This window comes from Mobula birostris, chromosome 1 (genome assembly GCF_030028105.1).
Source record: "Mobula birostris isolate sMobBir1 chromosome 1, sMobBir1.hap1, whole genome shotgun sequence".
Lineage (NCBI taxonomy): Eukaryota > Metazoa > Chordata > Chondrichthyes > Myliobatiformes > Myliobatidae > Mobula > Mobula birostris.
In genome coordinates this window covers 180081684-180095742 of record NC_092370.1, presented here as the reverse complement: position 1 = coordinate 180095742, position 14059 = coordinate 180081684, and the positions used below count along the sequence as shown (strand labels likewise).

General features: G+C 39.8%; 1 protein-coding gene across 9 annotated transcripts in view; it reads right to left on the bottom strand.

Annotated features, from left to right (window-relative positions):
- meis2a (Meis homeobox 2a) overlaps positions 1-14059 on the bottom strand; it is a 113095-nt gene that overhangs the window by 67927 nt on the left and 31109 nt on the right. For 8 of the 9 annotated variants that reach the window (XM_072266903.1, XM_072266914.1, XM_072266908.1 and 5 more), the window contains one exon: positions 140-285. The exons of the other annotated variant lie outside the window; for it this stretch is intronic. In XM_072266903.1, the coding sequence (XP_072123004.1) occupies positions 140-285 (146 nt within the window). The remainder of the gene's footprint in view (positions 1-139; positions 286-14059) is intronic. 9 annotated transcript variants of the gene reach the window in all.

Genomic DNA, 14059 nt, shown 5'->3' with positions numbered 1-14059 from the left:
ATGAGTTGAACATCTAAAGAAAATGGAGCGCGATGTTCACAGATTACTGAAACGCTTTCTCTTGTACTTTAAACTCTATTTAAATCAGTGTCAAGGAAGTGATATTAACTACTGTACACTTTCTTTAGGCTGCACATACCGTGAGATGCTGGAACAGCCACGCTCTCATAATATTTGTAGCTACTTTGGGGAAAATGCCTCGCTTTTTCTGTCGCTTTTTATCTTTGTCCGGATCGTCATCATCACCTGTTCCTGGCGAGGCCACGCTGTTGTCTAACCCATCACCTGAAATCACAGAAATAAAGGGGGAAAGTATTACAAATTACAGATCCTACAAATTGCACGTAAAAGTAATCAAATCTGACTCACTCTGATTTAGGATAAGGCAAGCAGATAACATTTCTCATCAAAATATGGGGGTGTTATGCAAATAATATTCAATGCAAGGCACCATGTCTCCCAACCCTGTTTTGATAAACTTCACATGAACATGCATGTATCATTAATTCAATTATTGCTATGCCTCTGATGGAGAAGTAGCCCTGTGTCAAATATATTTATGTGTAGTTTTAAAGCTCCCATAACAATTTCATTTCAATCTGACTTTGCTTCCTAAATATATGGGATGAGTTAGGCACAGGTTTTCCAAGTGAAACCACATAATGACTTAAAAGTAAAAAAAAGGCTCTGCGCATTACAGAGATTTTGCATAAGGTGTAAGTAACTATGTCATGGTTCACTGCACAGAGAAGACCACAGTTCATCATCACACCCTCCCCCCCCACTACATTTGCATGGGATGACACCCTCTGTCTCCCTGCATCACTGCTTTCCACTCTCATATTTAAGAGAATAAGGTACATTAGGTACATGTATCAAGGCAGGGTGCATTCTTTAAATCAGGAGTTACCTCTATCCACTCTCACCACTGTTCTGCCTTCCCTTGCATTAATTGTGCATTAGCAAAAATCATTTACTTTTAACAGTCATAGTTATTTTTCTTTACCCTCAGGCAAAAATGCCTTGAAAGCCTGCCTAGAGGGCATCTAAATTATGTATCTAAAAAAACTCTGCACCAAGGCAATCCTGGTCTCGTACTTTCTTAAAATTCATACGTGCTTGTCCTTCTGTTTTTGAGAGGCATCAATCAGAGCACCTATATATATTATATTTCCCCATTAATATTTGAACCAATAACATTAAAAAGAAAGAAGAAAGAAGGGGCCCAAAGTATAATCAAATGCAAAATAAATGAAGGATACTGAAACAGCATTGGTTTTTTTTTCTCTATTCGACAGCTATGTTTTCTCTTGCACATCATTAGCCTAAAGCCACACGAAAGAAGAAAACAGAGAAGCGCAGAGTTTATGCTCCCTGCTGATGTTTAAGAAGCTGAGGTCCTGCAAGGACATCTGGAAATTGCGCTGAGACTGTGGGTTTTGTAATTTAAGAATAGACATTCATTAGCAGTAAATGCCATAAATCCCATGCTAAGTAAAAACCTTGTTCAGGAAAGCCTAAAACAATAAACTTAGGACTCGGAGTAGCCAGAACCACATAGCTTCCTAAGGAATGCTACAAATGCAGCAACTAATTCTACTACTGTCTTTTAGTTATGTGATTACCAGGGTTGGTGGCACTACGCACTCACATTAAACAAGGGCCCGTTCCACGTCAATTTTTGTGCAAATTAACAATTTTTTGTTTTACCGCTACAGTCACAAAAGCTGAAAAAAACCACAGCAAAGAGTTGGCAGATTAATTTTATTGACATTTCCATTTTCACTGCAATGTGATACCCTCCATCATGTCGGGGAGAGGCGACCCCCAGTATTTACAGACTGACAAGTCACTTCATTACAGCCACCCAGCCCCAAGGCAGTGCAGCTCCCTCCATCTGCACAAATGTCAGTGCCCAACCCTTTATCTACCACTAACTTTTACTACCTCTCCATGAACGTGAATCATGACGGCGAGCCAAAAAGGTGGAAATAATCATAAAAATGATGCTGGACCAGAAACATTCACAGAGCCTCATTACAATTGCCGAGCACAGAGTGGTGGTGATTTACACCCTCTTCCACGATGCCAGGAAGGAATGCTGCAGGGCAAATTTCCCCAAATGCTAATGGCTTCTGACTGTTCCTTGGCAACTATGGCATTTTAACCTGTGTGTGTATATACTCCAAAACAGAAAGTGGAAATGTCTTATCATCTGTCCATGTGACACAGATGGAGAATGGCTATTAGGAGTTGGGCACGGGGCCTCAGGGATCTGAGGTGCTGTGCTCTAGCCTACGGCAGTTTTGGAAAGCTGTGCCTGGGGAGAGGAAAATTCTATGCCGAATAAAAAAGCTGGCATCAGAAGTATGTATTAGACAATGAGATGGGGAAGAAAGGAAAATGAGCTGAAAAAAAAAGATTTTCCGGTTTCAATCGTTGCCATTATCAGTAGCTATATCTCAAGTGAAACATGTAACAAAATATTAATTAAATACAATTGGAATATATCAGATCTCAAATTTTAATATCATGGTAAACATAAGGTTGGAGGCGATAGTTTACTATTTATTTAGTTATGTGTTTTTATTTCTAAAAAGGTATGACTCTCTAGACTGGCTTCATTCGTAATAGCAGGGTTAAAATTCTTCATTTTCTTTCTGTATAAAATGTATAACTTTCTTCTTAGTTTGCCTGAAATGGCCAGTACCTGAACCCTTAATTATTAAGCTCTCTTTCTGTCCTGCTGTGCTGCCTGCTCGAGTGTGTTAAAATTGAATTTTTTCTGTAAGATTTATTTTGAAGTGACCAGGTATTCAGCAGGGCATGGCCTACTGCTCTGGAGTTCAGTGTAACAGCTGCACTTTCTTTTATTGCATGCAACATTTACGAACTGTGTGGGTTTTCCTATGTTAAAGAGGAGACAGTGACCCATGCCACGTTCTTTACACTCAAAGGAACACTAAAAATCACTCCTCATGGGCTTTCCCCAGGCTTTTCTGGCCCAGAACAATCTCCCACCAACACCCACCCACCCCTTGCTCCACTCCTCCAACCCTCCGGGTAACAGCAGGGAGAAAGGCAGGGGGAGGGAAGAGAGAGAAAAAAGAGAAGGGATTTTATGCTCCTTTCTCCTCAACTTTTCAGGCGGTATAAGCAGCATTTAGTACATTCAACCCCCAAATGGCTCCAAATGCTCTGAGCTGCAGGAGCTCATCTTTTGTTAGTCTCCCTCTATTTACACAGGATTTGCACAGGGCTCTCCAGTGAAGAGACCACATGTTACTGACAGAAAGCAGCTTCATTCACAACACATCAGGCAATGGGGCTGTAGCCATTGCTGCTCTGTGCTTAGGCAGGATTAAGACTCTAGTAACACTGAGCCTAAAGACTCTTGTTAAATGGTAAACAAAATGTACCGGCTGTTACTTAAAACCAAATTAGGCAGAGATAGATCATAATATAAACATGCAAGGGCTAAAAAAGTAGATTAAGGTATTAGATCTGTCTTTAAGCTTCACCTTCAGCTTCCAAGAAGCAATGCAATATACCTCACCTACTTATATATGCAAATTCCTTTCTATCTCTTTTTACAGAGTATATTTATATCTAGAAAGAGTCAGAATTGTGGCCTCAAAGACACAGAAAAAGTCTGTTATATTAAAGCTGTCCTTGAAATACAGCAAACGTTTTCATTTGTCCAGTAAAAGAAGTCAAGGCAAGCAATAGCTACAATCAATAATGTGACCTGAAAGCAGAAAGGCAGAAAGCTAGGAGCGAGTTGTACCTGCTTGGTACTAGAAATTTTTCTGCATGCTGTGGTTGCCTAACACACATGAATCATGAATATAGTGTATGTACTTTTAGTGTGCTGCCTTCATTTCAATGTTAAAATGTCTCTTCTAGTTCCACCAGAAGTGGCTTAAGAACTCAACTGTATTAAGCAATTAGAAGTCAAGCACAGAACAGACCTCAGTTCTTATTCAGCGTGATAAGTGAATGGTATTTTAATGGAGGAATATAATTTTTTATAAACTTTGTTAGAAAAGTAATAAATGGCACTCATTCAGAAATTTTTCATATGAATGCTGATAACAGCTGGGTTGAGTGCACTGATTCCATGCTGGTGTCGCCGACTAAGGCTTTGCGGGGGAAATGGAACATCACGAACAGCGGATGGACAATTGGAGGCCTTTGCTCTCAGCTGATCACTCTCTCTTCCTCTTTTTCTTGATGGTGGGGGAGAGTTTGCTGCCAATTCCCAAGTCGGAGAACTTGGATTAAAAGCAACACGGCAGAATATAAACACGAGGAATTCTGCAGATGCTGGAAATTCAAGCAACACACATCAAAGTTGCTGGTAAACGCAACAGGTCAGGCAGCATCTCTAGGAAAAGGTACGGTTGACGTTTTCACCAGCAACTTTGATGACGGCAGAATGTAACATTGGAATCAGCTAACTGTTCTATTTTGTTGGTCTCCCTTCTCTCTGTGGAAAAGGAGAGACACCTCTCTGTCCCTGTGGCATGTTGAAATGTCAAGTGGTGGGTGCTGATGCTTCCTGCTGAAATAAACAGGGGAGAGGGGGCTCTAGGGTTCTAGTGTTTCACTGTCATTCATCCTCTGGGGTTCTCTTTTGTTTTTGTGGATGTCTGTGAAGAGCAAGAGTTTCAGGTTGTATACTGTATACATGCTCTGATATTAAATGGAACCATTGAACTGTTGTCTCACTTCACCACCTGATTGCCTCAGAATGCAAGTAATACACAAGTGAGCCCAAGTCATCATGCCTGAGTCACAACTTCCTCCAAATGAACATTGAAAAAATTAAAGCCTTGCCCTCATCTCCATCCTACCCTTTGGCAATATTTTTGGACTGGAATAGATCACCCTGTCCAAGAAACCTCATCTTGTCTTACATCAAGTCTGACAAGATCAGGCTTTTGGTGCTGATCTTTTGAAATAACCTATCATCATTCATCCTCCTAAACCGAAGCATCTCCATATATGTCATTCTTCTCTTTTTTATACCTCTGCACAATTCACTATTTCCACCAGGGTTTTATTGCCCCATTTTAATCTTTCCCTTCATGACGATTCCTCTGTTTTCTTTCAATGTGTCTGCATTCTTCATATTAAAAATACTGTGTAAAGTGGCTGTCAATCTATTGCCTGTCAGAATTATTTTTGTTTCATTCACAGAGTCCTTCAGAATTTACAAGCCATTTGTTTCCTCAACTCCATGTTCTCAATTGGTAGAACCCCTTGTGGTTTTGGAGCACAAGGCTGGGAGTGGGTTGTGTGACTATTTACTCATATCATGTCTGATTACATATGGACTCCACTTACTGCCACATCCCTTACCAACCATACCTAATGCAATATACCAATTTCAGTTTTAAAAATGGCACTGTGTTCTTTTTTCCAGCCTTGCCCATTGGTTAGTTCCATGGAAGTTGTACTTAATTTCAGTATTTCAACAGCCCCTTATTTCAGGTAACCTCAAGTAATAGCGGGTACGAGGGGATGGAAATTTTCACCTACATCTTTTGCAACTTCTAGACTTCCCTTAATTCTTGCAACAACTCTTTTCAACTCAACCTGTTCAGAGAGATATCAAGGCTAGCTAAAGAGCAAAAACTTGTATTGGATTGTCAAGAAAACCGGAGACCTGGAAGCCTTTGGCAAAGTTAGTGCTGGGAAGAGCAAGGGAGGAGTGAGGGTGGTGGGGTGCAGAAGAGATGCTGATACTATGAGGGAGAGGCCTTGGAGCTGGAATAAGTATTGACAGAATTCCTTTGGGCTCTCAGGGAAGAGTTCTTTATGGACCAAAATAGAAGTGTGGAAAAGATTAAAGAAACATATTTGGGACAATTCCACCCACTCCACTGACTGGTACCAGGGCAGTTGTCAGCTTTAGCTTGTGTGGTCACAGTTATGTTATGATGCCAATGACATCATCAACCAACCACCGGAATATTTTAATTTGGCCCTTATCTGCTTACTTTGCAATGCAGACAGCCCACCAGTAAAAGTAACAGGAGGTGGTGCTGGAGATGTCTTTAGCAGAAACAATGTGGTAACACAGTGATGTCCAACCAGCTACCTCACCTACCACATTTGTCCCAGGGCATCTTGAGCTAAATTTGGCAGTGTCAACTTTTTGTGTTTCACTCTTAGTGTAATCCTCATCAATGTGACATGTACTTCTCAGGAAGTAATCACCAGTGCACCTTTATCAGGACTGAATGCTCCTGAAGCCATTTCACAACATTACGACATGATTCAATGTTACTAACAAAATTATTCACCAAACAGACAGGATTGATAGATTAGAGACAAGTGGTGGGTATAACTCTGCTTCACACAATAAACCGTATACACCTTGAATATTGGAAATGACATATTATTTGCTATCTGTTTGCACTCCCCATTAGAGCAGCCATCAGGTGGTCAACATGTACGGGTGCCTGCACAGACGTGGTGCTCTCAAAGTTGGAGGATCAAAGCATTTTAAGTGATATTATCTGCATGAACCTCATCAGGAATTCATTTCATTGCGAACCATGAATCAGAATCAGAATCAGGTTTAATATCACCGGCATATGCCATGAAATTTGTTGACTCTGCAATACATAATAATAGAAAAAAATGGAATTAAAATATATATACTTTAGGCTTCAGGTTTCTGTACTTCCTTCCTGATGGCAGCAACGAGAACAGGGCATGACCTGGGTGGTGGGGATCCTTAATGATGGACACGCCTTTTTGAGGCATCGCTCCTTGAAGATGTCCTGGGTACTACAGAGGCCAGTGCCCATGATGGAACTGACTACATTTACAACTCTCGGCAGCTTACTTCGAAGCCGTGCAGTAGCACCCCCCTCCCACACACACACCAGACAGTGATGCAACCAGAAATTGAAACCTTAACTACATCTTTAGTTTTAGACACAGGAATGACAATCAATATTCGACACAGCCACAGGTATAAACAGCCTGGCATAATTTCTGATTTGGGAAGTCATGTACAACAGAATCAGGTCACTTGCCCCACCAGCTCACACCAGCCCATTTGTATTAATCCCACTTTACTCTCCCCACAGTTACCACTCACCTGCACATGGGGGGGGGGTGCAATTTACAGTCTCAAGTTACTCTACCAACCTGCACAGTCACTGGGACGTGGGAGGAAATATGTGTGTGTGGTCGTAGGGTGAGCATGCAAACTCCACGCAGCACTGGAGGTCAGATTTGAAGCTGGGTCACACAAGCCGGGAGGCAGAGCTCACTAGCTGCAGACTTGTTCATATTGTCACACCGCTCTTCACCTTGTGAAAGTTAATGCTATATGCACATTGTGTCAGCTCAAAATGACAGAGAAGGGGGTGTTCCAAGAATAATAGATCTTGATGTCAAAAATTCACTGTACCACTTGATAAAGACCTTTGTCCAAAACAGGGATTTTGCAGGTTAACAGCCCCACCTCTTTTCAGTCTGAGAGAGGAATGAACAATCCTGTCAATTCAACAGAAATTACACTAATTGGCCCCAGAGGTTATCTAGGTGCCACGTCTCAAAGATACCATTGTTTCGGATGCATTCAGCTGGAACTCCAATATTCCAAATCAGCCTCACATCTCTTAAAAGAAGGTCGTCTTCTTATAGATAGCTGTGTTATGAAGCACTTCCGTCTCATATTGGTTTTGCTACTTGATGCTCTGCTTTAGTTTACAGATCCCTTAGATCTACATTTAGCCAGCTTTTCTAAAAAAAAACCTATGGCTGATTCTAGGTGTTGCTGCTCTAATTAGTCAAACTAAATCCAAGGAAGGAAATCTGGGTCAAGTTAAATTAACTTAAATAAGCATGAAACTGAATGCAGCAAATGCATCAGTTTTCTGGAGACTGCCTTTGCTTCCTGAAAAACCACAAAAAGGTGGGTATTCCAAGAAACAATAAAAACACACACTGTCATCTTAAATTCAGCTTGCTCTGTGATGCCAGCTTTGAATCAGCATGCAGAGTCAGCTGTAACTGGGCAGTTAAATGTCTATCAGTGATGGGAGTTATCAAGTTCAGTTTAGTTAATAAATGGCCTCTCTTTAGTTTCTGTGAGTAAGATATCACATCCAAATGACCAAAACTATTCCAGAGTAGATTTACAGGGCATTGGTGTAAAGAGATATTAAGGCTTATTAATCGTGTAATTTCCTTGAAGAAATAAGGGATTAAATTGGGGCAATAATGAATTAAGGGTTTACAAATCAACAAGTCAACCATCAGATTCCAGATTGCAGCCTCTCTCAGCATATTCTCATCAGTCCCTGCCATGAAGTTTCCAAAAATGTCCTGAAGGCAGGGAACAAAGCGAGCAGAACTGATTACAGCTATGTTCACTGCCTTGCTGTCTAAACTCTGTTTGGCTTCCTAATGAGCTCACTAAAAACCTAATTCATCTCCCATAACCCCCACAACCCTCCTTGAAATTCACCATTATGGAAATTACAGATGAAACGTTTACAGACTGTGTTCAAATTACTGTTTCTTTAACAGGCAGGTCTCTGACCCTGGAATTGTACAATAGAGGTTTGTCCGGCTTGAAACCAATCAGTCCTAAGCCCACTGAAAAGGGAGTGGAAGGAGGTTAAGACACTTTCTCATGGCACTGATGATTGTAGCCCTCGTTCCCTCCCCTGCCGTGGATAGTGAAATTGTGTGGAAATGGTACTGAATTGATAATTTATCAGATGAAACTGGAGAATGAAGAAAGGTTAAAACCACATGCAGTGATGGTAAACAGATTGAAACCGACTAATGCAAATTCCCAAACCATTCATGAGGAGACTCCCTCAGTTCCTCATTACGTGAAGCCAAAATGATCCTCGCTGCACCTAAGCTGTAACTGAAAGATTACAGAATTGATGGCTGCTCGGTTTAAAATGCAGCTGTTTTATTCTGCTTTAGTAATTAATTCTTTTTCCAATAGCGTATTGATTAAGCGTAGACCCTGATAAAGTTCAAACTGCAAAGTATCTCCAGTGGTTTCCCCAGTTGCTCAGAAGAGTCAATGAAAACTTCCTCCCATTCTACCCACCTCCTTAGAGTCCTGATCGAGTGAACTGCACAGTTTTTTTCTCATAAATTAGTCAGGCTGTGTGGAGCTGTGTTAGCTGATCATTGCTTTTGTCTCTTTGCTTTGCCTACTTGCTTTTCTGTTTTACTGTCCTTTGTGCTGTCAGATAAAAAGTCCGCGTGCAGCTGCCTCTCTGAGTCGGAAACGACATGAAGAGCATTTCGTTCAAACTATATTTTATTTTACACAGCTGCATTCTGTAACCCCTCCATTCTGAAATTCCCTCTCCACTCTTCCCCCCCCCCAACCCACACACAACTTTCTCACCACCATCAGCCTGGAGACCCTCTGCCATCCGTGTCCCTGATCAAACTTAGAACTCAACCAGAACTCAGGGGACTATAATCTGTGCACAAGCATGGAAGACTTGCCTGTGCCGTGTGAATGCCCTTCACCTATTACTCCACCTCCCTTATTCTCTGGGCCCTCAACCTGTTATGGAAAATACCAGGTGCCCCTATACTTTCTTGAGTCTAGGTTGTAACTTAAAATATTGGTCAGGATTGCTTTACTGCTCACCTCTTCCACTGGTGTCAGGCAGATAACCTTTTCCTTAACATTAACAACTCAAAAGAGATGGTTATCGATTTTAGGAGAACTTGTAACACTCTCACCCTCCTTTACAGCAGTGGCACAGCAGTGTAAACCGCGAGCCTGGGAGTGCACATCTCACACAACCTCTCATGGTCCCAGAACACATCCTACACAATCAGAAAAGCTCACCAATACCTCTACTTTTTGAGGAGGCTGAAGAGAGCTGGACTTTGCACATCCATACTCATGTCATTTTACAGATGCACAGTAGAGAGCATCCTAACAAGCTGCATCACTGCTTGGTACGGAAACTGCACAGGAAGGCTCTACAATGGGTAGTCAAAACGGCCCAACACATCACTGGCACTTGCATATCCACCATCAAGGTCATATATACTGAAAGGTGCCGGTAAAGGGCCAGTGACATCATAAAAGATCCTTCCCACCCTGCTCATGATCTCAAAGGCACAAGCGATTCTGCAGATGCCGGAAATCTGCAGCAACACACACAAAATGGTGGAGAAACTCAGCAAGTCAGGCAGCATCTATGGACTCTTCTTCAGGACTGAAAAGGAAGGTCCCACTCCCATCAGGGAGGAGGCTACGTAGCATTCATGCCAGGACTACCAGACTCAAAAAACAGTTACTTTCCCCAAGCAGCGAGGCTGATCAACACCTCCATCCACTGACTCCATCACTACTTCATTATTTCCCGTCACTCAGCTTATGTACATGCCTAGCATCACTTTATGGACATGCAATCAATCTATGTATATAAGCACTCTTATGTATTTACATAAATCTATTGTGTGTTTTATTATTATTACTGTTGTATTCTTTATCTTTTGCGTGTTTTTTTTTTGCGCTGCATCATATCCGGAGTAACAATTATTTCATTCATCTTACACTTGTGTACAGGAAGTGACATTAAGCAATCTTGAATCTTGGATCACCATCTCAAGGCAGCATCAAACGTTAGGTCAAGTGCCACACATTGCTGGCTGGCGGCCAGCTACCTTCCCTCAGTGTTCAGAGTCTGAACCAAGGGACCTCATGTCAGAGTTCACAGAAGTAATACTCCCAGCAGCTACAAGAAAATAACCTTGAACATGGCTGGTAATGACTTAGTAATGTATGGTAGGAATGTAAATTCCCAAAAGAACAGGAACTATTTAGTGCAAATGTGTGCCTGTTTTAACTTGTGTATGCCCCATAATAATATACTGAAAATGCTGCACATTTGGCTGAAAGAAAACGTTTCAGACAAAAAAAAGCAGGTGCCCAAATTTGCAGTAATCCTCGTCACATGTTCACCTCTCACCCTAGCCATTTTCTGAGCTTTAACCTTTCACTTAAAGACAACTTTCATTTGACAGAGATGAGATTAGCTTGGAAATCATCTCAGAATAAGGGTACACAGATGCCCTCTTTATTAAGCTTGTTGCCCGATTTATTCAGTTTTAGGCTGCTGGAGAATTTTGGGTTGTTTCCTCCTGTACATTTTTCAGTCTCCTCAAGGCCATAAGGAGCATTACATTCCCCCACCTCCAGAGCATTCTTTACAGGTCAAAAGGTCAACATTCACAGATGTCTCCACCAAGCACCCAATTGTTCCAGAGACTGTACCCCAGGATATATGCAACTTCTGTTGCTCTTGGAGTATGCTCTCTTTAAATACTCTTAAGAAAAATATGTAAGATCTCACATCATTCTTTACAAACCACATTCCACAATCATTTCTAAAAGAACTGCTGAACATCAATTATTATAATCGCCTATACTTAACCAGGTGTAACTGTTTAAGAGCTTAATCTTTACATTTTGATGTGAGTTAACCACTTGGCTAGAGAAACAATTACTACCATTTATGACTAACTGCTATTTCAATTGTAACTTTACATAGTATAAAGTTCTGAAAAGAACTAACATTTGTAAATTCAACCACTTTTTGTGGTACTTTAATACCTCTTCAACACCAAATGGTTAACCATAACAACTGAATGTCTGGAATTCTGCCCCAGTGCATCATGAATACAGAGAAAATTCTATTCATAGTTCCTTTGCATGTGTCTTTAAGTAAAATATTTCATCGTTTCTATGGCCAAAATGCAAACATTTGGTACTCATATACGTTGCGCAGCAATTAATCACTTCTTTCAAATATCTTTTGTTAGAATCTCTAGAGATTAGTGTGCTGTTTTTTTCATACTTGAGGCAAGATAGTGGTTGTAGTTATAAAAATAGAATATTAATGCCAATTAAAACTTGAAAATCTGAAATGTGACTTATCAAGCTTTTTTTAAATCTAGAGTTAAATCAGACTGGCATCAAAATCTGGAAAATATTTAAAATTTTGCAATGAAAGCTGTATGGACAATTGTTTCAATATCCAGTTCTGTTACAGCATTATTATAAAATGTGAAGGCTTGATTCAGAATATTTGTAACACATAACTATTGAAATGTCTCAATCTGCAACTTAATGCTGTAGGGTTACCTCACACATGTAATCAGGAATTCATGGTAAGTCATAATCAGGTTAGTTTGATATTGTTTAAAATCAAGCATTAGCTCTAAGATAAATTTATGCAGAAGTTGCATGTAGTTTTTATATGTTGTGCCCACACTAATGTGAAAGGTGTTTTAACCTCAGGTTTAACTTGTGCTCTCAGAGAACAAGAATTTGCAACAAGTAGTGTTAATCCTAATTCTTTACTAATTTATGAAAAATACCTTCATCTTAAGCTGCATTACCTTTGGAAAAGGAAATAAATATACTTGTTTGTATTATTTTAATTTTTCATGAAAAGAAATGTAATTCAGCATAATTTAACAAGTATAGAACACAGAAAATCCATTGCAATCTGAAGTACAACTAAACTTTCATTCAAACTCAAGATGAAAATAAATAGGGTACCAATTAATGAAAAACCCCTGTAACAGATACAAGACTTCTATTTGAATTGCATTGCTTAATACTGAACAATACAACTTTCAATACTCTTTTCTCTATAGTGCCTCTTACTAACACAAGAAAAGTTGGATTCCTACATTTAGCAATAAATAAATTATGCTTTAAAAATATACAATATTTTTTAATATTATTTCATTGAGAAACAGATTTGGTAGTGGACTAATTTTACTTTCATGTAAAGTGAATGGCTGGTGAATTAACTGAGCATTTTATACAAACTGAAAACATGAATCCTGTGCAGTATTTATTTTTAAGTTATTAAAAAGCTGTTATACCCAAAGAAGTGGCCAAATAACTGCTGTTAGCATACAGCTAGACTTTTCACTGTCAACAGTAGCCACAAATCCAATTTAGTTCCAGCGCAACTTCTTCTGTTGATGCGCTGAGAGTTGGAATTTTGAGGAGCACCAAAGTGTATATATTCTAGAGTTAGATTAAGTGTCTTTACCTGCTCTATTTATTTCTATCTGGAGAAATTGCATCCACAAATAACATTTAAAGCAAGCAAACAGTTAATTTATTGCATACATTCTTTAAGATGAAAACATGATCTCAATGCAATATTTTCCCCAGTGTAGGTAATACAATTGTCATATTACTATTTGGGTTGGGAATTACATTAGCGGTAACAATCTAAACTTGGAATCCTTCTGTACACCCAAGAGAAAGCCTGTCCTTTCAAAAGGCTTGGAGGGCCAGGCAGAAGACATAGGTTTGTGTAATCTGCTTCTATTCAGCCTGTTGAAATACTTGTAATGCAGTCATAAAAATTATTGAACCAGAAATTGTTTTGGGCATATTAACTGGACTGAAGTCAAATGTGCTTATGTTGTGGTTGTACCATAGGGATGGATTCACATCAGCTCTGCACTGTATTCTGAATGAGAAGGGGAGGGGACAGCAATTGGGTAAAATAAACAATTAGGTAGCCTTATTTTAGCATAGCTAGCTGGGAGTCAGAAACATTTAGCTTCCAGGTAGGAATCAGACTCTAATAACTGTAATCTTGAGCTGGAAAAAAAAAAACGCTTTCATGCCATTCATTAAGATACAGTAAAAGGGAATTCAGGAAAGGAGATAACATGAAAGTGAGAGAAAAATACACAAATTATATGACAGCTGAAATCCACAAGAGGTTATAAGTGTTTATCAGAAGAAATTCTGAGCAAAAAGAAAAGGACCAGTAAAGATAGAGGAAAACCAAACAGAAATCACATTTTAAATTCTGCTTTTGGTCTAGTATAAGGAGTCCCTCTCATTTGTCCATTTATGAAAATTGGATACGTTAGAATTAGCATTGCGTTCAAGGTTAAATATCTGTCTCTAAAGATTTAATAATGGTTCACACATTATCTGTAAAAGTGAAGTCTTTGATTGCTTTATCGTGACCCTGATTTACTCCTGATTGATGCATGC